At 34.3% G+C, this 27,835-nt stretch overlaps 3 protein-coding genes across 5 annotated transcripts in view; all 3 read left to right on the forward strand.

Annotated features, from left to right (window-relative positions):
• The window catches only part of LOC118733636 (rab11 family-interacting protein 1), a 59,820-nt gene extending 35,015 nt beyond the window's left edge, over positions 1-24,805 (forward strand). The window contains exons 2-7 of one of the 3 annotated variants that reach the window (XR_004992276.1): positions 17,621-17,765; positions 17,847-19,777; positions 20,380-20,525; positions 20,596-20,756; positions 24,039-24,144; positions 24,453-24,805. Coding sequence is in view for 1 of the 3 variants with exons in the window: in XM_036463128.1 (XP_036319021.1) it covers positions 17,621-17,765; positions 17,847-19,777; positions 20,380-20,525; positions 20,596-20,756; positions 24,453-24,459 (2,390 nt within the window). In the remaining 2 variants the exon portion in view is untranslated. The remainder of the gene's footprint in view (positions 1-17,620; positions 17,766-17,846; positions 19,778-20,379; positions 20,526-20,595; positions 20,757-24,038; positions 24,145-24,452) is intronic. The other 2 variants (XR_004992277.1, XM_036463128.1) reach the window with 2 other exon arrangements.
• On the forward strand, positions 9,471-10,178 carry LOC118733637. The gene is made up of 3 exons (XM_036463129.1): positions 9,471-9,718; positions 9,778-9,942; positions 10,005-10,178. The coding sequence occupies exons 1-3, from the start codon at positions 9,491-9,493 to the stop codon at positions 10,167-10,169; spliced, it is 558 nt and encodes a 185-aa protein (XP_036319022.1). The 5' UTR covers positions 9,471-9,490; the 3' UTR covers positions 10,170-10,178.
• LOC118733638 lies at positions 13,690-14,549 on the forward strand. Its single transcript, XM_036463131.1, has 3 exons — positions 13,690-14,094; positions 14,150-14,314; positions 14,377-14,549. The coding sequence occupies exons 1-3, from the start codon at positions 13,867-13,869 to the stop codon at positions 14,539-14,541; spliced, it is 558 nt and encodes a 185-aa protein (XP_036319024.1). The 5' UTR covers positions 13,690-13,866; the 3' UTR covers positions 14,542-14,549.
• Positions 24,806-27,835: the final 3,030 nt, after the last annotated feature.

Consider the following 27,835-nt stretch of genomic DNA (forward strand, 5'->3'; position numbering starts at 1 on the left):
CATCATCACTGCGATGGCAGTTGTTTCATTTTAGTTTGTGGATTAATTTATTTTATTATGGCAATTCAGTTGGTATACCAAAGTTAATGCTGAAAATGTGGGGGTGAACATCTCCATTGGTTCGCTGGAAATGTATCTAACCGCTATCCAAAGAATGCTGACTATATGACTAGAAGTCGGAAGCTGATCGTAACCTACGCAAATGAATTGATCAGTAGACAAGACACTTTCCCAAAATAGTTGCCCAATGAGGTCCTAGTTTTTCATGTCAAGAATAAACTTCTTTTTTGGCGTCGTAACCCCCTAGCGGTTTTAGCCGAGTTCAATAGAGCACTGATGCCGATTTAAAATGCCCGGTGAAACCCAAGTCTTTCTGCACTTGGTCTTTCCATTGCAGAGGAGGCCTTCTTTTTCCTCTGCTATCACCAGCGTATCCAAAGACAAAAATGGAAGTATATAACCCACACTTTGCGCCAAAAGTACGGAAGTATTGCATTGAAAGCCTTGGAATGTAATCTCGCAATCCGGAGAGGCAGGCCTCCTGGTAGACCACGCGTACCAACTCGGGTTAAGCTGGAAGGAGCTCAAAGCGATTGCCAGAAACAGAACCAGATGCCCTAGGTCCCGCTTGAGATTAAAAGAAACGAAGAAGAAGAGAAGAGCGTATGGTGAATACTTGGTGTATAGAAAGGTCAACTCAGTTCGTTTATGCCTTCAGCCTAATACACAATTCTCGCAGTAAGACCTTGCATGTCATGCCCCTAGTGCCGTAATACTATCACGAGACGACTTGGATACTGATATCGATATCAAAGCACATTTTTCGACGTTCAATTTCATTTCGATTTGAAAAAAATCATAAACAAAAGATGTAATCGATAATTTCTTTGACAAATGCCAAATGTGCGCAACCTCGCAAGTTAGACTTTTTCTTCAAGTGCGGTTTGTATTTTAACGGTTTAGAAGGCACCCTCAATTTAATTTCGATGGTACTTAAAGAGATCATTGTAAACGATAAATTTATTATATTGTTATCGATAAATTTGTGTTTACACGATACATTATTATGTTAATCGAAGTGAAATCAATATTCTGGTAATCGGAATGATTACATCAAATTGGTTATCAAATCACTGGGTATCAACTATTACGCCGATAATAGCATCAATACTTTATACTATTGTACTTATTTGTGCTGTCAACTGTAATCGCCACTAGCAATCCGGAGGTAGCAATATACGTATGTATGTATATTAGGGTGGTTCAAAATAAGTAAGGTCGGAATTTTAATGCTCTCACCGCTAGGATTGTTCTATATCGAAAAAGTATACCCCTTTTACTTTATTTGGAAACAAAACAAATATTAACGAGGTCGCTCAAAGCGCTCAAAGTTTTTCATTTATTTTATATGGAAAAAAAACTTTTCGTGGAAATGGTATGGAATTCTTAAAAATCAATATTTTTCGATCGCAAAACTCTGGTTCTCTTCAGAAGACTTCCAATAACAATATCCAATTGTTTATTGAACCATTTTTTAATACTGAAATTTTTTTATTTATCCCACCCATTGCATTTTCTGGCATTTTCTAGGGGTTTTGGCGGACCTATAAAATAAAGTTACTATGAAGAAATGGCTAAAAATAGTAATTGGGTATTATATCTCCTGAAGAGAAACAGAGTTTTCCGGTAGAAAAATATAGATTTTCAAGAATCCTATACCATTTCTACGAAAAGTTGTTTTTTCTCCATATAGTAAAATACATGGAAAACTCTGAGCGCTTTGAGCGCCCTCTAAATATTTTTTGATTTCAAAATAAAAAAAGGGTTATATTTTTTTCGGTATAGAACAATCCTAGGGTGAGAGCATACAAATTCCGACTTTATTTTTTTTTATATATGGGACCACCCTAATGTATATCCATCGCATTTTAAACAAGTCTTAACGATTGCTGTTTCTATGTTTTGTACTAACTAAACGAGTTTAACAGTATTCACTCGATTTGTAGCTGCACATATATGTCAGAACAACCAACCATGCTCCAACCCGCTTCCACCGCAATCTTGACCAACGTCGCTTCCATCACTAGTGTTGTCGGCATTACCATCATAAACACTTTTTACAACACATACACGTCTGTGTTTGCCCGGCGATTTTTGCATAATTTTGTGTGCTTGGACTGGCCGTATATGTATACAAGCGTTGTATATAAATTGTGTTTGATTAGTTTATTAGTTAATAGCAAATAACGAGATAAATAAACGCGAAAAATGTACAACATGCACATTTCAACAGAGCAACACATAGCAGATGTATGGAAAATGCGCTGATTATTGCTGATGGTGAAGGCGCTGATGCAAATGCAAAAAAGTAAATTCAAGTACTTGGTAACAAAAACCTTACGCTTGCGCGCAAATATGCCGATAATGCGATAATAATTGCACATTAAGCACTTACCATTTCGTCCGCCTACTCCTTGCGCCATCAACACCTCCCATTCATCCACTTTGCTGCACACATTTTCTTATTTCGTTGCAGACAAAAATGTGTTCATATTGTACGCTTTTCGTTTTTTTCTTTACGTTTTGCTTTCCCAAATCACCTGTTGCTTTTTGCTGATTTCAGTGCGCTTAGTATTTGAGCTGTTGTTATATGGCTGTTACTGCCTTCCAACGCCCACACGCAACACCGACTCTACCCTGTTCGGCTTTTTCGCTTCGCTTTTTTCATTTCATTTCTTTTTTTGCATTGCTGCTTTGCCAAAGAAGCTTTCATAAAAACATTTGATATACATGTTTATGTGTGTAATATTTCATTTTTTTTTTTTGTATATAAACTTGCATAATTGCATAAAAATAAATGTTTTCTTTCAGGTATTACGGTTAGCTGGCACCATAGCTGGCTGATTGGTCGCCTGCTTGCTTGCTTTACTTTGTTTTGCGTTTTATAGTGTTATTAGTCATTATCTTTGTTTGCTTGCCCCATTATGCCACGATATTTATTCGTCATTATGTGTGACATTCAGTACGAATGTTCCACTTAAATCCACACATGCTTGCCGTTGAATCCCAGCTAGGCAACCGGCAACTTCGGTTGAATATGGTTGGTGGAATTTATTTCAGTTTTATTCGTTTGGTTTTTTAAGTTATTCTTACGGGTCGTTTACAGTGTTCCAAAAACATAGGTTGTTGTTTTTGTAACCAAATGTATCACTCTCTTATTTATGTTCTGTAAAATTGCAACCATCGACAAAATATCTCACATAGTCCTTTATATCTATTGATATGCCCAAGTGTTTACATCGCTTGTAAATTTAAAATACTGCAGATAATTCAACATTGCTTTCTGGCTGAGCAATTGTAAGCCGTGTGTTTCTTGCTTTTTCGAGGGACAAGAACAACTGTTACCTGTTAGTGTCATTTCTACCTCGTTGCCATTCAAGCTCTGCACTTACTCTGAACAACAGGTCGCTTATTGTGTAAGCAAGTGAGCTTGTGCAGCACTTTACTTAGCAACTACTGATTGGATCAGACTCAGGGTCAGTAGTCGATGTTGCATGCAAAAACTCAAACGCCGTTGTTTCGAAAGTTCTGTGCAGATTTAGTTTCGCCGAAAAATAATTTGAGTTTTGATATTGGACTAAAATTAACAGTAGAAGAACAAAAATGGCTTCATGATGGCAGAGAAGAAATGGTTTGCCCTCACGATATTCAACAGACTTAGAGTAAAAATATGTAGTCCATTCATACTTTCTAGCGATGTCACTGACCCTATAAAATGATCCCTTTTTCATTAAACCTACAATTGTCTTGTTAATGGCGAGCTAATATAGTGACCCTATAAGCTCAAGTCTCGGTCTTCCTTGGTGAGGTCCAGCCTAATTAAAAAAATGTTGGCTTTTTATTTCATACAAAATTCATGCTTATATAGAAAAAAGTGCAAAAATCCGTCACAAAAAAAAAAAAATCTCAAAAATCAAAGCGTTTGAAATTTGCACTTCATTAGACTAAAATTGTATGGACTATAAAACTGCATACCGAAAAATGTTCTAAAGTTTCAGATTTAAGTTGAAATTTTAATGAACATTTGTTGAATTTTCTTAAATTTTTTATAAAGTTTGAAACTGTGATTTATGTATATGGTTTTGCTTAAAGCTCCGACACTATTTTTTATAGAAAAATGACAAAAAAATGTAACTCCCTTGTTTGAGTGACGAATGATGTGACGCAAAGTCAAGAAAACATGGTTTATTGGACCAAAGAACAGAAAGATCAGATCAGCCTACTAAAATTTAAAGATTGATAAACGCGAACAGATCGGGCAACAATTCACAAGGCAGCACAAACACGGGCGGGGCTAGTCCCAGCTCTATTTGTGGGCGAACGAGTTACACATGAAGCGGCTCATGTCGTCTCGAGTATCCAAAAGTGGCGTTTTGTAAACATAACTTTATATGAATTGCACACCTAAGCTCTCAAATATCGATTTACAACTACATATAGAAACTGAGCCCCACTTCTTCCTGTGCTAATTTTATTTATTTATTTACTTTTATTTATTGCTTTCTGTTTTATGATTTTTTATGTACGTCTATGTATATACTTCAGTGACGTTGTGGAATGTTGATTTTGTTTGCTTGTTTTTTTTTTGCATTTCGCTATGTTAACTCACTTCTTTTCACTCAGCGCATACCTCAATTTCCTATTCGGCTAGTCTTGGTCGAGCGTTGAATAAAATTTTGATACGGGTTGGTTCATTTCATTTGGCGCCACGCCACGGATGAGTAATCTGTTGACATTTAATCGGCGGCATCTATTAAGTCTGTGGCAACAAAAAAGGCTATAAAAATGTTGTAAACTTAAGCGCTTAATAGGGAAGAAGATTTTAAGAATTGTAATGGTTTTATGCTGATATTTTGTTTTAATTTTACTAAAGTTGTACCTTAGCTTCGATCACTTTGATGCTATCAGGGCTCGAATCGTAACATTCGTGAGCGAGCAACTCGTCACGTATACCGAATTACGTTTACAACTGTTACGATTGGAACCCAGATAATTCTTCAAACTAGAGTTGAACCCCAGGGTGAGTCACAGTCAATTGACAAAAAGTATCTGGTACTTAGTATCTCTGCAAGAGTTCATTTTTAGAATTAAAAAAAAAAAAAAAATTTACTGGTGGGAACTGAAAGCCGAAGTTAAGGAGGTTAGAGAATAAGGTAAGAATACCCCAATTATTAAAATTAAATGTTTGAACTTTTTAGCTCAGGAAGGTGCGTTGCTTGGCAGCAGCTTCCTCTGTACCATGTGACAAGCCGATTAAGTCTATTTACGGCTCCCCAGATTACTGCTTTTGGATCCTCACTAGGCTGAAAGAATACAGATACAGAGCCTTTTCCGCTTACTTTTGGATCGCCGCAAGTAAAGTTACAAATACTTCGAAGAATTCTGGAAATGGGGACATTGAAGATGATATAGTGTTTCTTTCATAGATATCTGCTCCATGACAACTCTTAATCATAAATATTCTTTATAAGTGTGACAAATTAATAAAAGAAGGCTTGACTGAAAATTTTATTTTCCTAGAGTAACTATTTTGCATTTGAACTCGATCGTCGAGAGTAACTTCAAAAATTCATAACCTTCTAAATCCTTTGAGACTGACATCGTGGAAAAAAGGTTATTGGAAAGAAAAGTTATCTACTTTACTTTTTTACATGCATTTTTGAACCACCCTAATAATTACTTAAAAAGTTGCCAAAATCAACACTAAAACTCGTCAACCTATCGGTGGACTGGTGATGAAGATCATTTAAACTTTCATCTTTCTATTGTTTTAGTCCATTTGTCCTTAAAACTTCCACCGGTGACGAGTTCGCAATCTATTTATCATGTCTTCAGTTAACATATTTTGGAAAAGGTCAAAATTAAAGCAAATATCTGGAGCCTAATAAGGACTGCGTTGAATAAGATTCGCCGCTGCAGAAATTATGATTTTATTAATCAGTTGTCAAACTCTATTTTTTAAAAGTTACAACAAATTTAAATAAAAGGTCTAAAACCCTTTTTTTTATTGGGAAATTCCATTAAGACTAGTGGGACATTTTACTCCAGAATGTGATCAATTGTGAATTATAACTACTATTTCGTCAGAACTTTTACAACAGCGAAATATCTGTTTAAACATAGAACGATAACTAAGGTATAAAACTCCTTAAAAAAAAATACCAAACGATTTTTTAGTTCTATATAACTATCACTTGAATGAATGTGACTGGTGGGACACTGAAAATAGCTCTATTTTACTTTTGTGCACTCAAATACGAATTTTAGCCAAAATACTTAATTTCCAAGAAAAATTTTTGTGTTGTAAAACGTTTTCTATAAAAATTTGGCTGATATAATTTCATAGAAATATTGAAACATATTTAAAGCTGTGACTGGTGGGACAGGTCCTTTCCAACAGATTAATGAAATGTAGTTTTTTTTAAAAAGTGGTTTCAACGGAAATAGAAAAAATTAGGCCATTTTAAAATTTATGTCGTTTTCCTCTTTTACATGGCCATTTAAATTTTCTTAGAACACCGTTCAATAACATTTTTATAGTGGCGTCTGACACCCTTATAGCTGCTGAACACCACTTTCTTTTAATAGCCCAGTCAAGTTAGCTCAATAAATAGGGGTAACAAAGAGAAGGTCCACGTATAAAAAACACAACAACAAATAGAAATAGAGAGTGGCCACCTGTAATCGAGTAATTAATTGATTGAAATCGAAATAATGTGGTTTAAGAATGCTACATGGAAAAAATTTTGGAAGAGGGTTGCCATATTATTAAAAAATTTTAATTCGATTAAATTAAGAACAGCTTAAGCTTAAGAAAGCTTGATTTCCAAAAAAAATATTAAAGAGTGTTGTCATCTGCTTGATAAATGAAATGTTTAATAAGGGTGTCAAAATAAGGTTGTTTCAGAAAGCTTAGTTTGGAAAATATTATTAAAGAGGATTGCCACCTGAGTGAAAAATTTTATCCAATTAAATTGGTAAGATAAATGAAATATTACAATTTTAGTATCAAACGAAATAATATGAGATGGATATTTGAAAAAGCTTTAATAGATTGAAAAAATTGACACATTCTTTGATCCAGATATTTACAAAATGGGCTGTCACTGATATTAAGTTTTATTCTGAGGGTTTGAGTGGTAGAGTCAAAATAAAAATTTTGAAATATTTACGAAACGAATTTTGAAAAAAGCTTTAAAAACTGTTCAAATTTTTCGCGTAAGCATGGCTTGTCCGACTACTGTGCGCTGTAGTGACATAAAGCGAGGTAAACTAAAAAAAAAAATGTAGTAGGGTAAGCTTAAGATGGAAAAAATCTTTTACAGCTTAAAGGCCTGTATGCAGCTCTCAAGAAAAGCAAAAACTCCATATAAAATGACGTACAAGAAATGGCTAAGAAATTTTCTTGAGTCAAATTTCCTTAAGGCAGTACGCAGTTCTTAAGAAATTTACTACGTTTTCTAGTACGGTTTTCTAAAGTTTTTTGTGAAAAAAGAGCACAAGGCTTGCAACAGAAATATATGCCCGTTCCATTATTTCTTGAGGAAAGAGTGAGGCAACAGGCTGTGAGGTATCAAAAATGTCAAAATTCCTTGGACACACACGCGAAATAATGGCAATTTTTTCTTGACCGTTTTCTTGAGAGCTGCATACAGGGCTTTACATATGTACATATATAAGTAAATTGCTGTTTATTGTCCCCGGTGCTACCATTAAACTGCATATTTCACCAGAAGTGTAAATGACCTGCCAAACTAGGAGTTTATTGAAAATGGCACTTTTGTGCTCTGATAATTTCAGCGATATTTTCTCGATAGCAGGCCGTATAAAATTCGTGTCCAGAAAATCATCTAAAACGAACATCTCGTTGTTCATTAAGCTGCCTTTACATGATGCGATTTTTTGACAGGCGATAATCGCATTGCTCTATACTTTGAGGCAAGCGATTTTTGAATCAATATTTACATGAGCGATTTTCCAGAGCAATGTTGAATCGCCTGGAAAATCGCCTCATGTCAAGGCAGCTTTATGCAGCATACAAATTTCACATAAAAACTAAATTGCAAATTAATTAGCTCTTTTACAGTCTCATTCTTGACAGCATCTTTATCAAGAGCTCTTTGCAACTCATAGATATACAGCCTGATTTTCTCGCGATTCCGATTTCCGCGCCTTTTTCGTGTTGGGCATTCTGCACATGGGTCGTAGGGCTTTAGACGCGTATTATAGATGCTACATACGAAAGTATGATGGACAATTTTATTCGAGGCAGGCTTATATTAAAATTATTTATATCAAAATGGATACAATCAATGTGTTTAGCTATGGTTCAATTGTTTCCATTTGTTCAATTTTAAATTAATTAACGTCATGCCGGATTCACCAGCAAATTAAGTGAAAACTAGTTTTTTCCATTCGGTAAGTTTTCATATTAAATTCAAATTAAAACAAGTAAGGGCAGTGCTGTCTTCGACTATGCCAAAGGCTTCATACCTTTGATGAATACCAAAAAAATTTTACTTCAACCGATTACTGAAATTGTAATTAGTTGTTTGGAAGTTAAACAATATGTATGTATTTACTGCATATATAGATAGTGGAGTTCTATAAAAAAAAAACCATATCTGAACAATCAGTGGTATGGAAAATATTGCTTAGAAAGCACCGATGTAAATGATTTTCACTGCTGTGTACGATCCGTATGTAAACCGGTCACACAATTTAATGGTTTTAGCTGCCTACATAAAGGAATTTTTTCACCAATACTAGTATCTGAACAATTTATGGTTTGGACATATAGTAGCTTATACAGCACCGATTTAGATGATTTTCTCTGTAGGCTTTGTATGATTATTTAGAAAATAGTTAACGGAATTGCTTGATTTTAGCCGTCCAAGTGATGGAGTTTTAAATGTAAAATCCCATATCTAAACAATCAGTTGTATGGAAGCTATAGGTTATAGTGGCCCTATCTTTGTCATTTTCACTGTTTCCGATTTCTAAAAAAAAAAAACTAAAAACAAACCTCATTGCACATCTACAGACCAAGTGCTTTAATTTGACACCTCATTTTTGAAAATCGAACGCACGGTGCAGGTTTGATTGATAGCATTAACAAAAAATGCCTTATCCAGGGAATGAATTTTTAGGACCTAAGAACCTATAAAAAATACAAAATAAAATAACGAAATAGGCTGGAAAAGGCAAAATAAAATAAAGAATAAAACGTATTCTTCGTCCAAAATTACTTGAATGATGAAAAAAAATTTCTTCGTCATTAAAAAATAAAAAAAATTATAAATAAAATTTCATTTCATGAAAGGTATAAAAATCATTTAATTTTGTGAAACTGACTATTTATACTTAAATGACCCCTAAAGCTCTCTTAATAGTCAATCGTTTCCTAGTGTCCATTCTAAAATCATTTGCAATGACTACAGTTTGCAAGTTTTCACTGGCTTTTATAATTCTCACATTACATCTACAGCAGAGGGAATACTTCGCCGAAGCCTACATAAAACTTACTAATGCGATATGTAAATCTTTCGATGACAAATTTGCCGACTTCAAAACTTGTCGTTTATACGTTTATCGTCGACGTGAAATCTCATTTACGATGCACGTAAAGCTCTTTCAAACACCAGTTCGTAACATCAGTGTGAGTAAGAAAGTTTGCGCATTTCTAACATAACCACTAAATACAAATTATTTACTTAGCTCAATTTAAGCCTTTGGCGGAAAGCTAACACATTTCAACCTTTTCTATACAATGTGACCGTTGATTTGTGTAAGTTTATGAAACGTAGGAGCACAACCACTTTAAGACTTGTGCATGAGGCATTATTTAAAACTTCGAATATAAATCACACTTGCCCGTTCGATGTAAGTATCTTGTGTGCATATTTAGTTAAATAAATAATATGCAAGTTGTTTTCTTTTTGCAGCACGACATAATTTTAGATCGTTTCGTTCCAAACGATGGTATGTTTAGGCTATTACCTCTTCCTGAAGGACAATACATGTTCAAATTTATCACGGATGTTAACAATGAACGGAAAACTGAAGTTCGCGTTGAATTCTCTATTGATTTAGACTCAAAGTACAACTAAATATGTAACGTAACTTATATGTATAAGTACTTGAAATAAAACTTTTACTTGTAAATGCATATGGTTATTTCCAATCTGGCGTTACGTGACACTTGCCATAATCTGTGAATTGGGCAAGACTATTTGTATACGAGTTTTTGTAGTAATATTTGAAATAAGGTTAATTTTCCAAGTTTTTAAATGTAAAAATCTTTTTTGCTTTTTGCTTAATCAGCTGAAGTATCTGGCGTGTCGTAGCATTACTAAAATTGCCATTGAAAAAGTTCTGTATGAGCACCTTATTTGAGAAATGTGATTTGCACATCTTACTTCTTGACACAAAGCTCTGAATAGCCTAATAATTGTCTCGTCGTACTTTAAAAAATTTCGGCTATATTTCTTTAGTTTATTTTATGTTTAATATTTTTTTATAAAAGCCTAGGAGGTATACAGTCGGCCGCTGTGGTGTAGTGGTAAGCAGTGCGCGCTTCCATTCCGCAGCGTCTGGGTTCAAACCCTGATCAAAGCAAAATCGCAAAATAAAATATAGAAAAAGGGTTTTTTCTTAACAGCGATCGTCTCTCGGCTAGCAATGGCAAACCTCCGAGTGCATTTCTGCCATGAAAAACAGTTTCTCATAAAAATACAATCGCCGTTCGGAGTCGGCGTAAAACTGTAGGTCCCTCCGCTTACATGTTGTGTAAGCGCCAATCTATTATTATGCGCATGCATGCGAAATTGTGAGTTATTATTCGTATAAGATAGATGACGACGAGGAGAAGTTCAATATTTAATTTTATTCGCTCAAAATGAATTAACCGACATGCCGTGAAAAATCAAAATGGGGTATAATTATGCTATCTGTGTCTCAAAATACTCTTTTACAAAGACTTAACTTCCACATTTTTGTTAAGAGTTTGGTACAGTTTTTGCGTACAATAAAAATTGCAAATTGTACAAATAAAAATTGCAAATTAATTATCTCTTTTGCAATCCCATTCTTGGCAGCATCTTTATCAAGAGCCTTTTGCACCTCGTAACATCTTCAGCCCGATTTTCTCGCGATTCCGATTACCGCGCCTTTTTCGTGTTAGGCAGTCTGCACATGGGTCGTATGGCCTTAGACGCGTATTAGATGCTACATATGAAAGTATGATGGACAATTTTATTCGAATTAGGCTTATATTAAAATTATTTATATCAAAATGGATACAATCAATGTGATTAGCTATGGTCCAATTGTTTCCATTTATTCAATTTGGAATTGATCGTCGCACAGTGGTCGGAGGAGTCATGTTTTATGCGAAAAATATTAAGGGCTTTTACGATTATAATAAAACTGCGGAATCGTAGTATTGTTGTAATGCTAAATCCGAATATACCATAAAATTTATAGTTTGACAGTTGACAGCTGTCAAATCAACTGCCAATTTCTCTAAAATTAAGAAAATCTTTTTGAAAATACCACTGATTACGTTTCTTCACGTACTGATCACGAATTTCATGTAGAGTTAAAACTTTGAGAGTTGACAGCTGTCAAATAAACTCTTAATTGCTCTAAAAATAAGCAAATATTTTTTTAAGATGCTACTGGTAAGCGTTTTAGACACGCTAGTTACGAATTTACGTAAAATAAAATCCTTAACAGTTTACGACTGTCGAAGGAGCTGTAAATTTCTCCAGAAATAAAGAAAACTTCCCAAGAACTAAACGTTTTAAGTTTTAAGGCTCACTGATCTCGAGTTTTGTATCACATTTAAACTTTTTCGGTTGACAACTGTCAAATCAACTGTCATTTTCAGTTGACTAACACAGTATATTTGTGTAGCAAAATTTGATTTATTATATACGAGGAATAATAGAAGATTATCTAAAATGAAATTGTGATCAAATTATGAAATATTAACAGTAATTTTGTATATTTATAAATTAGGAGTAGTTGGGGCCGTCTGCTATATATTCAGTCCAAACAATTTGATATAGACCCCAACAGTTTTTTTAAGATTTTTTTTTATTTTATACGAAATTCGTCATTGCCAAAACTGCAGTTTTCTCATTTTTAAATAAAGATATTCAGCTTTGAATTTTTTAGAAATTTCGGACGCCATATTGGATTTTGCATTTTGAATGTTGAAAAACTAGTTGAAAATGTGTAACGAGTGAATTGAAGAACCTCTAAATACCAAATTTCATAAAAATTCAGTGATGTTTTTAATTCTTAGATGCCATATTGGATTCGTTATTGGATTTTTGAAAATTGAGTTCAGTTTTGTTAAGACACATATCTTATAGACGATATTTAATATTTTAATATACTTTATTTTATTTGGAACAACTACTAAAGTTGGTATAGTAAAATAAAAATGGCCGCCACTCTTTTTGGCGCGAGTATGCGCGGATTTTCTTTTCGTAAATCCTGCAAGGGGCCTTTGCATTAGTTTCTGGTATAGGTATGAAGATCCTACTAATTAGTTATACCTTTTTGAAGAAAATTTCTTGAAAAATAAGCTGTGTTAAAGGTGTTAATAATTTAGCGACCAAATTTTATTATGTAATATTTCATTATTTTCCATGTTTAAGAAGTAACTCCAAGCCAGAATTACTGACATAATTGAAAGTTTCCATAAAAAAATTTTTAAGAAAGCTATCAACTTATAACTGTTAAAGGGAACGTGCCACGATCGGATTCGTTGAATCAAACGGATTTAACGGCTTGCTCAGCACATATTATTGAAAATACTAATCAGCATTGAGTTCGTTGGACATTTCTAGATAAGAATAGCTTTATTCCGGTTAATTTATCGTAGTTTTAAAATATGCCTTTTTCGCGTAAAACATAATTTCTCCGACCACTGTGCATCGTCGTGACTATACCATTAAGTGGCGGATTCACCAGCCTATTTAGTGAAAACTGATTTTTTCCATTCGGCCAGTTTTCATATTAAATTCAAATTAAAACATGTAAGGGCAGTGCTGTCTTCGACTATGCCAAAGGCTTCATACCTTTGATGAATATCAAAAAAATGTTACTTCAACCGATTACTGAAATTGTAATTAGTTGTTTGTGAGCTAAACAAAATTTATGTATTTACTGCATATATAGATAGATAGTGGAGTTAAAAAAACCCCCCATATCTGAACAATCAGTGGTATGGAAAATATGCCTTAAGAAACACCGATGTAAATGATTTTCACTGCTGTGTACGATCCGTATGAAAACCGGTCACACAATTTAATAGTTTAGCAGCCAACATAAAGGAATTTTTGGAAAGTGGAAAATTGTATGTTCCTAGCTGCATAAATGGAGGAGACTAACAAGAAATCTCATATCTTAGCAATCAGTTGTATGGGAGCTATGCATATGTTATCTATAGTGGTCCGCGTTTTTCGGTTCCGACAAATTATTGAAACATTATAAAAATACATCCGCTTACCAAATTTCAGTCGGATATCTCGAAAACTGAGGGACTAGATTGCGTTCAAACAGACAGACAGACAGACAGACGGACGGACATGGCATGTCATTTAAGCATACATTTTCATGGTTCTATCTCTTCTTCTTCGGTTACTCACAAACATCGGACCAAAGTTGTAAAACCATTTCATGTTCATGAAAGGTATAAACATCATTTTATTTTTTGAAACTGGCTATTAGCATTTAAATATCCCCCAAAGCTCTCTTAATAGTCAATCGCTTCCTAGTGTCTATTCTAAAAGCATGAATGTGGTCCTCAAATTTGTGCTGCTTTTTACAATTTTCACACTACACCTAGAACAGAGGGAATACTTCGCCGAAGCCTACATAAAACTTACTAATGCGATATGTAAATCTTTCGATGACAAATTTGCCGACTTCAAAACTTGTCGTTTGCACGTTTATCGTCGACGTGAAATTTCATTTACGATGCACGTAAGGCTCTTTCAAATACCAGTTCGTAACATCAGTGTAAGTAAGAAAGTTTGCGCATTTCTAACATAACCACTAAATACAAATTATTTAGCTCAATTTAAGCCTTTGGCGGAAAGCTAACACATTTCAACCTTTTCTGTACAATGTGACCGTTGATTTCTGTAAGTTTATGAAACGTAGGAGCACAACCACTTTAAGACTTGTGCATGACGCATTATTTAAAACTTCGAATATAAATCACACTTGCCCGTTCGATGTAAGTATCGTGTGTGCATATTTAGTTAAATAAATAATCTGCAAGCTGTTTTCTTTTTGCAGCACGACATAATTTTAGATCGTTTCGTTCCAAACGATGGTATGTTTAGGCTATTACCTCTTCCTGAAGGACAATACATGTTCAAATTTATCACGGATGTTAACAATGAACGGAAAACTGACGTTCGCGTTGAATTCTCTATTGATTTAGACTCAAAGTACAACTAAATATGTAATATGACTTATATGTATAAGTACTTGAAATAAAACTTTTACTTGTAAATGCATATGGTTAATTCCAATCTGGCGTTACGTAGTCATTTTTGTAGTAATATTTGAAATATTGTAAGGTTAATTTTCCAAGTTTTTAAATGTAAAAATCTGACGTGCCGTTACGTTACTAAAATTGTCATTGAAAAAGTTTTGTATGAGCATCTTATTTGAGAAATGTGATTTGCACCTCTTACTTCTTGAAACAAAGCTCTGAATAGCCTTATACACTGGCGGCAGAAATAATAGTCTCGTCCATGATACAAAAAAGAAGGTAGTTTCATTTAATGACATTCGTTGTTGTTGCTAACCATTTGACTCTTAATAAAATTATGACATTTCATCAAATTCATGCTGCCTGATCACTTAAGGAAACATTTTTTTTAAAGCAGATTTTTGAAAATTGCCGGATTTTTAAATTAAGGTTTCAGAACGCATGAAGAATGTGATCAAAATTATACTTACATATAGTCGGCCGCTGTGGTGCAGTGGTAAGCAGTGCGCGCTTCCCCTCCACAACGCCTGGGTTCAAACCCTGGCCAAAGCAACATCGCAAAAATATAGAAAAAAGGTTTTTTCTTAACAGCGGTCGTCCCTCGGCAGGCAATGGCAAACCTCCGAGTTTATTTCTGCCATGAAAAACAGCTTCTCATAAAAATACAATCGCCGTTCGGAGTCGACGTAAAACTGTAGGTCCCTCCGCTTTGTGTGACATCATCAAGGCGCACGCCCCAAATCGGAGGAGAAGCTCGGCCAAACACTAACATATGTGTTAGCGCCAATATATTATTATTATTATTATCGTCGTTAAGTACAAAACCGTGTATCGTCGTTCGGCAAAACCGCGTAACTGTAATTTTTTGCCAAAAAATGGATTTTCTTACACAACCTCTTGGCTGAAGCCTTATCCATTCGTCCTCAAATATACTAAACAGAAATGCGATTGCTTTGTAAAAAAAGAGCAGGATTTTGAAATATGGGTGTTTTTACAGAAAATAATTTATGCAACCCCACATACGCAGTTTTGCATTTTGTTGATACGCGGTTTTGTACTTTATATGACGATATGTGAATTGTTTATCTGAGGGCGGCTTCAGGTTTTTCGCATACATTAGAAACTTTAACTTCAAAATTTGTGAAAGTTAATGGTGATACGCTAATTACAAAGCCTTATTTTTGCAAAATCTTATGACAAATTTAAAAATAAATTTTAACCAAAATATAAAAAGGTTTTATTTGGGAAGAACATTCTTTAGAATCAGATTTTTAATTCGCAAGATTGCACTCAAAATAAGAAAACGAAAAAATAACAACTTATAGGCTGCCCTCCATAGCATGCGTATCCGTATGCTGCCATAAAAATTTGTATATTAAATTTTTCTGTCAAGCGCACGCATACGTATACGGATGCTATGGAGGTCTGCCGTAATGCGCGCGTGGTTTTTATTATAAAATAAAAACAACAATTACGATGAAGTCTTCTTTAATAGTCTATATTTTATATATTTGTAATAAAAATAGTGCGAGCTACGTAAGTAAAAAAATACCAAGCACTGATAATGGGTTTTGATTTGAAATATTATTACATTGGTATAAATATGGGATGGAAGATACTCCGATTTATTGGCTGCGTTTCTTTATACATTCCGGATAATCCCATTTCACAGCCGGAATAAACAGAATGCGTTTGAAATATACGTTAACATGTCATCAGGAACGTTCTAAAGAATAAGTAAACAAAAAAGTTTATTCCAAACGTTCAGAATGAATAAAGAAATGCAGCCATTGTTTTAATATTCAAAGTGGCAAGGTCGTTGATAATACTCACAATTTATGAAACTTCAAAAAATTTTATTATCCGTCAAAAGTTGTGTATTGAAACTACCTTCTTTTTTGTATCATGGTCTCGTCGTACTTTTAACAATTTTGGCTGTATTTCTTTAGTTTACTTTATGTGTAATATTTTTTTATAAAAGCCTAGGTAGTTATACAACAAAAATCATATAAATCCGCTTTTCAAACCTTGAACAATATTTTCAAATTTTTTATTCAGAATTTTTAGAAAAATTGTTGGTATGCAGTTTTGTAGCCCATTCAATTTTAGTATAATTAAATGCAAGTTGCAATAAGCTACATAATACCGTTGATTTTTAAGATTTTTTTTTGATGACGGTGTCACGTTGAACTTGAATACATTTTTTTCGTCGTTTAATCGTGTAAAAAAAAAACTAAAATGCTTATGACGGCATTCGAACCCTAACCTGCTGGAAGCCAACAAATAACAGCAAGCATCTCTACGCGTTCAGCTACAGCCTGACATACGACTGTGTTTTCAAATTTTCAACTTGAATCACATTTCTTACAGTCGGTGTCTTTACCATGAAAAAATCAAACAATAACTTGGTAGAAAAACCCATTGTACTTTTGACTCAGTGTATATACATATATAGTTTTAGGCACTATATCTGTTAATAACATACCACAACATCGCTTTAAAAAAAGCTATTTTCTTAATCACAAAGTGAATAACATCCTCAACGTTCATATGCAATGATTTTAAAGTAGGTAGATAGGAGGGCAAATACGAGAACAATTCGAAAAGTCAGTGACTTTTGTTGTGTTTGAAAATTTAATGCAATTGTAGAAATTTTTAAAATTTTCCCTACTTTTGTACAAAGTTTGAAATTTGAACGTATATGGTTTTTGTTACTTTTATAAACATTAAATAAAAAAATAAAATATAAAAATAAAAATGTTTATATTTTTGCCGCTGTACATGTGTATGTATATCGGGCAAGCCTTCTCAAGGTGAATTGTTATTAGCAGCAAACCGTTTAAACTCGAATTTGTGGATAATTTTAGTATTTACTCAAAATCTTTGCAGCCATAGCAGTGATTTCGTATCTTATCTACGAAACAATGATAGCAATTTATGTATATACTAAACACTTTAATTCCAAAGCATTTTGCATTTACGATATATGTACATATAATCCAATAATATTAAAATTTCTTTTTCTCTATTTTCATTGCACAGTTCAACGTGCGAAAGGTCTGCTGACAAAAGGCAAAAATGGCACCAACAATTGTTTCGTCACGATTTCGCTGGGTAAAGAGAAATACCAGACATCAGTTAAAGACAAAGCGGAAACAAATGTCAGCTGGAATGAAGAATGTGAACTGTAAGTTTTTGTCATTGGATTGTAATTACATAAATAGAATTTTCTTCAAGTTCATGCTCTTTTCTTTACCTTCCCCTTTAGCAAAATTCCTGATCAAGGCAACCGTGCTGAATTGACATTGACTTGCCTACATCGCAATAATCTCGGCATCGATGAATTTCTCGGTCAGGCCACATTGCCACTGAATGAAATGGACGTTTACGACCGTCCACGTTCTAAATGGTTCAAACTAGAGAGTAAACCTGGCAAAGAGAAAAAGAATAAAGAGCGCGGTGAGCTGGAAGTTCGTATTTCCTTCGTAGTCAAATCTGGCTCACTGACTGATCTGAGCAAAAAAGAAAAGCACAAGTCTTCCATTGGCCAGCTGGCTTCTTCCGTGGGTGGCAGTCTGCTTTCGATTGGCACAATAGAAAAACGCAAAGGTATTAAGAAGTTCGCCAAATCGATTGGCTCGAAAATGCATTTGAGCAGCAAGAAGAAGAATAAGGATGGCGATGATGTATCGAATTTCAGCGGCTCATTCGCGAGCATCGGCACGCCGAACAGTTCGAATGGCGGTAGTCATCGTTATGGTCAGCGTGCCGGTGAGGCTGATCCTGGTGTCATTAGTGAGGATGAAGATGAATTCGTTTTTGACAATTTGTCACACAAGAGCTCGGCGAGTTCATTGAACATACGTTCAAATCTACAAGTGCCTACACAAAATTTCGCACCACGTAATCCCTCACCGCTGCTGGGCAAAGTCGGAGGTAAGCCGTTGTCTAGAAGAGATTTGGTGGAGGAGGATCTCGCCGTAGATCCCGAGTTAGAGGAATTAGAAAACGACTTCAGCGTCCGTGCACGAACACTGCCGCCGCCCTCGAAACCACCTCGCACACAACAACAAATCAACGATGCGGTAGCTGCGTCACCCAAACAGAAGGATCAGTCACTAGACGAATGGGAGTCGAAACTGTATAAACAACACTTACAAATTGGCAGTTCAGATTCTTTGAAGCGACGTTCTTGGGAACAGTCACGAGTGCCGCTACCAACACCCAATGAAGAGGTAGAGCAGGAACCAGAAGTGAAAGTGGAAGAGAAAAATGAAGTAGAAAACAAGCAAGAGAATGGCTATCAGAAACAAGCAAATGGTTTCAATGTTGCAAAGTTTCCACAACGTAGCAATGAGAGTGACTCTTCTTTGTCATCTTCGGATTTAGACGAGGAGGAAAGTATGCCTGAACCAATCAAAACTGAAGTCAAAGTTATTCCCAATAAAACACTAGAACTTAATCTATCCCCTACGCCCATTGCAGCAACAAAAAATATAAGTCTTTTGTCCCCGGATAAGGAGACAAAGGATTTCAAAGAGCTTAACGCTTCATTTGCGAAATTCGAACAGCGCAATAAGTCACATTTATTCGATTTGGACGCAGATAAAAAATGGCATACACAATCCTTCATTGCGGAAGAATCCAGACCTCCTCCTGTGCCAAAGGCCATGCCACGAAATCGTGAACGAGAAGCAGAAATAAAGCGCGCTGAAGAAGAGCAAGAAGCCGAACGCATACGGCAGGCGGAGGCAGAGGCCAAAGCTGAAGCAGCTGCCAAAGCGGCAGCTGACGCCGAGGCCAAGGCCGCTGCACAAGCCGCACGCAAACGCCAAGCTGAACTTGAAGCAGCTTCCATTGCCGCCGAAGTTGAACGTAACCGCCGTGAAGCATCTGAACAAAAACAACAGCGCCGCGCTGCTGAGGATGCGCGCCTAGAGGAAGAATTGCGCAGGAATGAACAGAAATTACTAGAAGAAGAGGAAGCATTGCAGGAGGAATTGCGTCAACGTGAGGAGGAGAAGCGACGAGAGGCAAAAAGACGTGAAGAAGATCAACGCATTTTGAACTTTGCTAAGCGCTCTACATCGCTGGAGGAAGAACAAAGTCCTTATGGCACGCCTGAACAATCGCCCAGCGATACTTTGGCTGAGAAACGCGAACGACGTATGGGCAAATTCAAATATCTCAATAAGCGAGGTGAGCGTTTGAGAGGGACGGTGTGCAGTGGTTGATGAACGTTTGTTGTTGTTGTTGTTGACTGTGGCGGCAAACGCTGGCGGATTTATGAAAAATGTAAAACGCGAAACACATTCATAGAAAACAAAGTGAAATTTTGCCTAACTCAAGCAAGAAATTTGCGACAAAAAATAAACTAAAAACACATGAACACTATTCAAAACTGGGAGATACATATTTGCATGATTTGATTCGGATCAGTTAGTTGTATATACATAAATATTATGAAAATTGAAATGCACGCTTCTATAATAAGGCCAATCAAACGCAAATCCGCCAGTGGATTTCATTTGTACGCTGTCCACACACACGCAAATATTCATCATCACTCACACACTACATGCGCATATGTTTTTGCTTTTGAATTCGTTAGAGCAGGTGTATTTTCATTACTCCATTCGCTTGTGCATACCTACATATGTACATAATATGTTTGTATATTTATCAATCATTTGCATTCATTTTGCACATTAATTCATTACTCATATGCATTGCAGTTTCAATGTGAAGCAAATATTATGACTTGAAAAAATCATGAACCCAATGTGTTTAATATCTTATAGAGAAAAGTGAAGATAATCGTTCCACGCCAAGTCCCAAAGCCAACGAACGCATTATTATTGGCCACGAAAAGTCCACATCACATGCTGAACGGCGCTCGGAAATATCAGCAGCGCTCGCCAAGAAATACGAGGGCAAATCGCGAGAGGTTCATTCACGTTTTTATTACAATTTGTTTTGGTTTTACATAGGTATACTAATTTTCCACCGCTTTTCAGGAGCTTATGCTAATAGCTAATGGCATGGAAAATGAAGCGTTACTCCAACGTCAACGTGTGAAAGAGCTAGAAGATTATCTGGACAATTTATTGCTGCGTGTGATGGAAACTCACCCGAAACTCTTACAAAATCCTTACTCGCGCACTACATCGGCTAAGAGGTATGTTACTAGAAGGGCGACTTTATTAAAAAAAAATGTTTGCTATTCTATCGTAATATTGTATTATTGCCATTTTAATTTTTAATAAAAACCCTGCATCGTTATTGCATTCGCTTCTTTTCACTGTAAAATTACAACACATATTTCGTTTTCATTTGTATCTAATCTATATTTCAATGCTAATTTATTCATACATTAATACATTTTAAAATAGATATGAAGAACAAATACATAAGTGAAAACTAAACAAACTAATAAGCTAGTGTTTGGTTAAAAGTATGATCATTATATGTATTCAAGTCTTTCTGACTTGGGCCTATGCGTCCAAATTGCGTAAGCGCCCATCTATCTATATCTATGTACATAAATAATACGCGAAGGGATTTTTTCGTCGCTCCCAACGAAGAGTAGCACATCTCAAATTACCGTGGAAGACTAGCACATTTCACTATTCGCATTCACATTTCAGATTTTCGCGTGGAAGACTAGCACATTTCACTATTCGCGTGGAAGGGTAGCACATTTCAGAATTTTGCGTGGAAGAGTAGCACATTTCAGATTTTTGCGTGGAAGAGTAGCACATTTCACTATTTGCGTGGAAGACTAGCACATTTCAGATTTTTGCGTGGAAGAGTAGCACATTTCAGATTTTTGCGTGGAAGAGTAGCACATTTCAGATTCTCGCGTAGAAGAGTAGCGAATTCATATAAAGTGGTACTAGCAGCCGTACAAAAACCAAACATACATGTATGTTATAATTATTTCTCCTCGACTAAGCTGAGAGTTAAATGGAATAAATGGTTTGGAATTCAAAAAAACTAATATTTTTCTATCGGAAAACTCTTTTCATCTGCAGGATTCCCAATAATAATACCCAATTATTTATTTAACCATTTTTTCATCGCAACTATAATTTGTAGGTCCGCCAAAAACCCACAAAACCCCGAAAAATGCAATGGGGGGACAAATAAAAAATCGTTAGTATTAAAAAATGGTTAAATAAATACTTGGGTATTATTATTGTAAGTCTCCTGAAGAGAACCATAGTTTTCCGATCGAAAAATATTGATTTTCAAGAATTCTATACCATTTCTACGAAAAGTTGTTTTTCCCCATATAAAAATACATGGAAAACTTTGAGCGCTTTATCATCATATTTCTACAAAATTTTAAGCGTGCGTTTACATGGTTTTTTTAAATGAACTTTATTTTAATTGGAGATGAACATACTGAAAACAAAATTTCAATGGTTAACCATAAAACAATATGAATTGCATAAAGCTTAAAGGGGAAAAATGCCTTTAAAAAAAAGAAAAGTGGATGATCTCCGGCAAATGATCACTAAACGCTATATACCGTCTGAATTTCATGAGTTTCATAATAGAATTATAGAAATATAAAATAAGCACTTGAATTTCCAATATAAATTATGCTTTTATGATTTAGTTTAAACCCTAAATGTGCTACTCTCCCACGCAAATAGTGAAATGTGCTACTCTTCCACGCAAAAATCTGAAATGTGCTAAACTTCCACGCAAAATTCTGAAATGTGCTACCTTTCGACGCAAATAATGAAATGTGCTAGTCTTCCACCCTAATAGAGAAATGTGCTAGTCTTCCACGCGAATAGTGAAATGTGCTACTCTTCGTAGGGACCGACGTTTTGTCCACAACATAAAATCTGCACCGTTCGCTCGATTTTCTAAAATGAGGTGTCTAATTAAACGGCTTGGGCTGCAGATATGCAATAAGGTTTTATTTATTTTTTTTGAAAAGAGTTGCCACCTTTTAAAAAATTATTTTGAAATTATTCTAAAAAATAAATCAATTATTACAAAATGGATATCAATCGTTTTTGGTTTTGAAAAGCTTTGTTTCTTAACTTAACTGTAGGAGGGTAGCCACCTGTCTAAAAAAATCGAATTCAATTTTAATGAAGTGAATTAGGTAAGACAAATATACGGGTGCCAACCGAAAGGAGTTTCAAGTTCCATGAAATATCAAAATATGGATGTCAAACGAAAGAGTAATAAGAAATCTTTAGTGTGAACGCTACGAATAGTTTTTAGGTGTTGGAAGAGGGTTGTCACCTGTTTAAAAAGTTAAATTCAAATTATTTTATAAGTTAAATGAATTATCAAACTATCGGTATTAATCGAAGGCGGTTAGAATATTTTTTATTTCTGAACTGTATTTACCACATGTTTGAAAAATCGAATTCCTCCTAATTCATCACTTAATTAAAATATGTATCGCATGAGTTAACAAGGATTTATCTTGAAAATGCTTTTGAAGAGGGCTGCCACCTGTTTGAAAGGTCTAATTCAATTAACTAATACAAAAAGTTACATATGAAATATAAAAATTCCATAGTCAAACAAAAAATGTTGAGGAATCTCTAGTTTGAACTTTTGGAATGTTTGAAGAGGGTTGCCACGAGTTTAAAAAATTTTATTCAAATTATTCAATAAGTGGGATTAATTATTAAAAGATGGGCATCGATCGATATTTAAGAAGATTTTAGTTTGAGAATACTTTTTAAATGAGAGGTCAAATTAAAGACCTTAGCCTGTAGTTGTGTGATAAAGTTTTATTTTTTTAACTAATCTTTTTCAAAATTTAAAGGGCGATTCAAAAATTTGATGAAATTAAACACCTGCACTGCGCGAGACTTACCTTCACTCAGAAACGTCTGCACGGTTTTAGATGAAATATGACACTCGGATCCCTTGTAACTCTCACTAACATTTTTTTAAGTTTTCGAAATTAAATTTTGGGCGTTTTAACGCCCTTCGGGCTTCCTAGCTATTATTATTAGTTGAATACATCCATCCAAATCTAACGCTTATGTCATTTAAAATATCTTTTAAATTAAACTAATGACGATCTAAAAAGTAAAATAATAGTAAAAATATTTTCAAGAAATAATACCTCTGTGGCTGTCTAAAATTGCAAACAGCCGCAAGAATTGAGCAGCCAATTCAATTCTAAATTAGTTTTTGTTCCGCGAATCGGCTTACTCGAGTTCAAGCAGAAGAACGAATCGATCTGTGCAGATTCCTTGCTTACCATTTCTTTTTCCATACTTTTCTTGTGTCTCTTATTTGCACCCATTTCATATGCTTTCTACATGTTTTGTGTTTCTGTATTGTAATTTTCATACCCATTTCAATATTTTAATTGCAATTACCTACATAAATACATAGATATGTATGTATATTCCTAGTTTATTAATATTTTCAAATGCAACCTCGTTATGTTATTTGTTATGTTCTTCTTCAGTTTTAAAAACTACATCAATATGAATGACTTTTTGTAAAGAACCGAATTTTGTGAAGCGCGATGAATTCCCAACCGATTGGCTGTTTGCATGTCAAAGCCAGCACAAGTAAGCAATTTTAATAACAATTTTTTACCCAATAACACTTTATTTTTCCCCCTTCCTACCCATCGATTTTTTTCAAAGTGTATATAAGGTGACAGACGAATGCGTCGCTAATTGGTTTTTGCTTGAAGAGTGCAAACTTAATTTTTTATTTTACAAAAGAATGACCTAATACCAATTGATTTCGTTTTTTATTTCCAAAATAGTTTATTGCTTGAATTAATGCTTTATCACCTTTTTCCTCTGAATATTGATTTATAAATTGTATTTCATTGTGTGAAATTATTTAAATTTTGATTTTCCACTTGCAGCGGCTGAACAACTTTAAGGAACATCTTTTAATTTTAAGCAAATTTCATGCGCGGCTGACCGGTAATTCCAAGCGCCTTCCAGCTAAAGCGACAACAACACAAGCATATACAAAATCAAAAATCATAAAAGTAAATAAAAAGAGCGGAATTATCACCAAGTTGCCTTAGAGTGAAAAATCCAAAGTGCTTTTTATGCAATGCGTATTTAATTATGAAAGCTAAAAAAATATATGTGTACAAGTTTAACATAATTTTTTGAATCGATGTCACTTTACTAGTTAGAAATGATGTTGTATCTGCTAACACAGTTAAATTATTGTAATATATTTTTTAAGTAAAGAAACAAAAAAAAAGATTTTTTTAAAAAATTTTTGTTGTGTGAACGTATTTCATCCGGCGGATTGCATAGAAATAAATTTAAATGACCACCTTAAAAATATCAAATTTACGATAACCGCGGGTACTTTATTTAAGTTAATTTATAAGTAAGAGAATAAGAAGAAAATATTAAATGAACAAAAATGCATCTACAAAATAAAATCGCCAAATGCCTTTATGTCTATGTAAGACTTATCTAAACGGAGCCGACAGCTGTAAAAATGCAAAAATGAAATCAACAATAACTATATGTATTTATAACTTTTCGTAAAAAAAATTTCAAAAGTAGCCACGCTTATCCAAAGCACATTATGAGCCTACACTATTGCATTTTTTAAGGTAAAAATCGCTTGTATGACTTTGAACGATTTGTTAGTTAGGATAATTTTGTGACACTTTATATGGACTATATAAAATGTATTTGTTGTCATTATTGCTACAAGATAAAGTCCTTGTTGTCATTTTAAAAATTTTAAGTAACTTTCTTTGATTTTATATAAATTTTTAAGTGTTTCATATTTGATTTGGACTTTTATTTTTATATCTATTGTGCAACATTAATAATATTATTGAACATGTTTACCCTTGACCTTTATAATTATACACATAAGTATAGGCTTGAATTGCCGCGATATTGTACTTTAAGCTTGATTAAAAAACTAAATAAAATGTGTATTAAACTATTTTTACTATATATTCATTGTTGTTATTACTTACAATTATGAGTTCGAGTGGTTAGATAGGTCCAGGGTTCGATCCCTGCTCCTAGCCACATCCAAACAAAAGTTTTTCTAATAGCGGTCAGTTCTCGGCAGACAGTGGCAAACCCTCTAGTGTACTTCTGTAAAAATCGGAGGAGAAGCGCGCCAAATATGTTTAAAATTAAATTAATCAACCAGCTTCCATTTTAATATGTGGCTCACTCTTTTGAATAGTTTTGTTTTTTTTCAGAATTTTGTACCCTATTCTTGAAAATATAAAGATCACTTATTTTGCAACATTCATACGGTGACCATTCATAACGATTTTGGCGGGGCAGTACCGATTTTGAAGAAATTGTCCAGCTGAATATATGTATTTAAATACCGATTTTCATTGTTCTCTTTATTAATTTAATATGTGTCTCCCTGTACTCTAACATTTACGTTATTACAAAGGATATAGAATATAAGGGAGCCATAAACATAGCCAGCATCCTTACTTTCTATGACCTTTGATTATATTTTTTTTTCTATCAAACTGGTACTCTTACTATATTGCATTTTTATAATCATTTGTTTATTTTTTATGAAACGATTCTAACATGAATTTAGTAAAATTATAAAAAATAATACTAATTCCTTCAAAAAAATCATGGATATGCAAAATATAAGCTGTAGATACAGTGGCAAAAATATAAATATACAGGAGATTTTGTAGCATTCTTTGGCTATTATCTTTTTATTAACGTAAGTCAAAATTTCAAACTTTGTACAAAAATTAGCAAAATTCGAAAAAGTTTCCTTAAAAATTTGAAATTTTTAATTAGATTTCTTAGAAACATTAAATTCAAAGTGCAAATGTGCAAATTTTAAGTAGCTACGACAACCGTTGGTTTTTGGTATTTTTTTTTTTTTGGAAATTGTCGCTTATTTTCTCCATACAAAAAAATCTTGAACATACTTTGTATGGAAGAAAATACGCGAACAAAAAATTGCCAAAAATCAACGATAAGTCAAAGCTACTTCAAACTTTGACTTTATTATACTAAAATTTAATGGGCTACAAAGCTGTATACTCAAAATAATTCTAGAAAACCTAATTAAAATGTTTAAAATTTTATTAAAATTCGTCGGAGTTTTATAAGTGTTCTACAAAGTTGGAAATTGGAAAATTATAATTTTTTTTTAACAAAGAAAAGACGCCAAAACTTAGTAAATGCCATATCTGTGCATACATTTTCGGTTTTTTTCTCTTTGTTTTATTTTAAATAAAACTGTATTAAAATATGTTATGTCCTTTTGTTCTAAAAACAAAATTGCTAATTCGATGCTTTTTGGCCACAGAAATCTGGTCACCGTAAACATACATATGTAGGAAAAGTCCAAGAATGATAGAATACATATATATATATATTTTTTCTGGATCGTGGGAAAGGTCTGTAGTGAAAGAGAACGAAAAATGGCAATGAACATGCAACAACGCCGTAAAAGGGTGTTGTAGTATGCGGAGCATGTAACTAAATGTTGCATGTTATTAGGCGCGTCTGCTATTCTTTTAGAGATTTTTTGTGATCACTTGCAAATTTCTACCAGGCGCTCAAAAAGAAGTAAATGCCAGCGGAAATATTTTTCACAGCATAACGCATCATGCTCCTCAACGTATGCTACCTTTTCGGAGAAGAAAATTTGACATCCGGCAAGTCGACAGGCCAGGAAAACAATCAGTGATACTTAACTTCCACATTTACAAAATTCTAACTGTGATGGCCAGTAGGTGGCAATGGAACATTTTTTCCAAGGCGTATTCAATAAGGTGGTATCGGTACGCCAACAACAAAATGTACATGTATTTTGTTTTTGCTTTTGCGGCGAGGACTGTCAAAAATTTCATAGGAATGATGTGAAAGAGAACAAAAAACAATAAACAATCAACTGCTCCAACCAATCAACAGCAGCCATTTGACATATCGTCGGTCCCTACGAAGAGTAGCACATTTCACTATTCGCGTGGAAGACTAGCACATTTCACTATTAGCGTGGAAGACTAGCACATTTCATTATTCGCGTCGAAAAGTAGCACATTTCAGATTTTTGCGTGGAAGAGTAGCACATTTCGTTATTTGCGTGGAAGACTAGTACATTTCAGATTTTTGCGTGGAAGACTAGCACATTTCAGATTTTTGCGTGGAAGAGTAGCACATTTCAGATTTTTGCGCGGAAGACTAGCACATTTCGTTATTTGCGTGGAAGACTAGCACATTTCAGATTTTTGCGTGGAAGAGTAGCACATTTCAGATTTTTGCG

This window comes from Rhagoletis pomonella, unplaced genomic scaffold (assembly GCF_013731165.1).
Source record: "Rhagoletis pomonella isolate Grant_MI unplaced genomic scaffold, Rhpom_1.0 Rhpom_scaffold_00002, whole genome shotgun sequence".
In the NCBI taxonomy this organism is placed as follows: Eukaryota; Metazoa; Arthropoda; class Insecta; order Diptera; family Tephritidae; genus Rhagoletis; species Rhagoletis pomonella.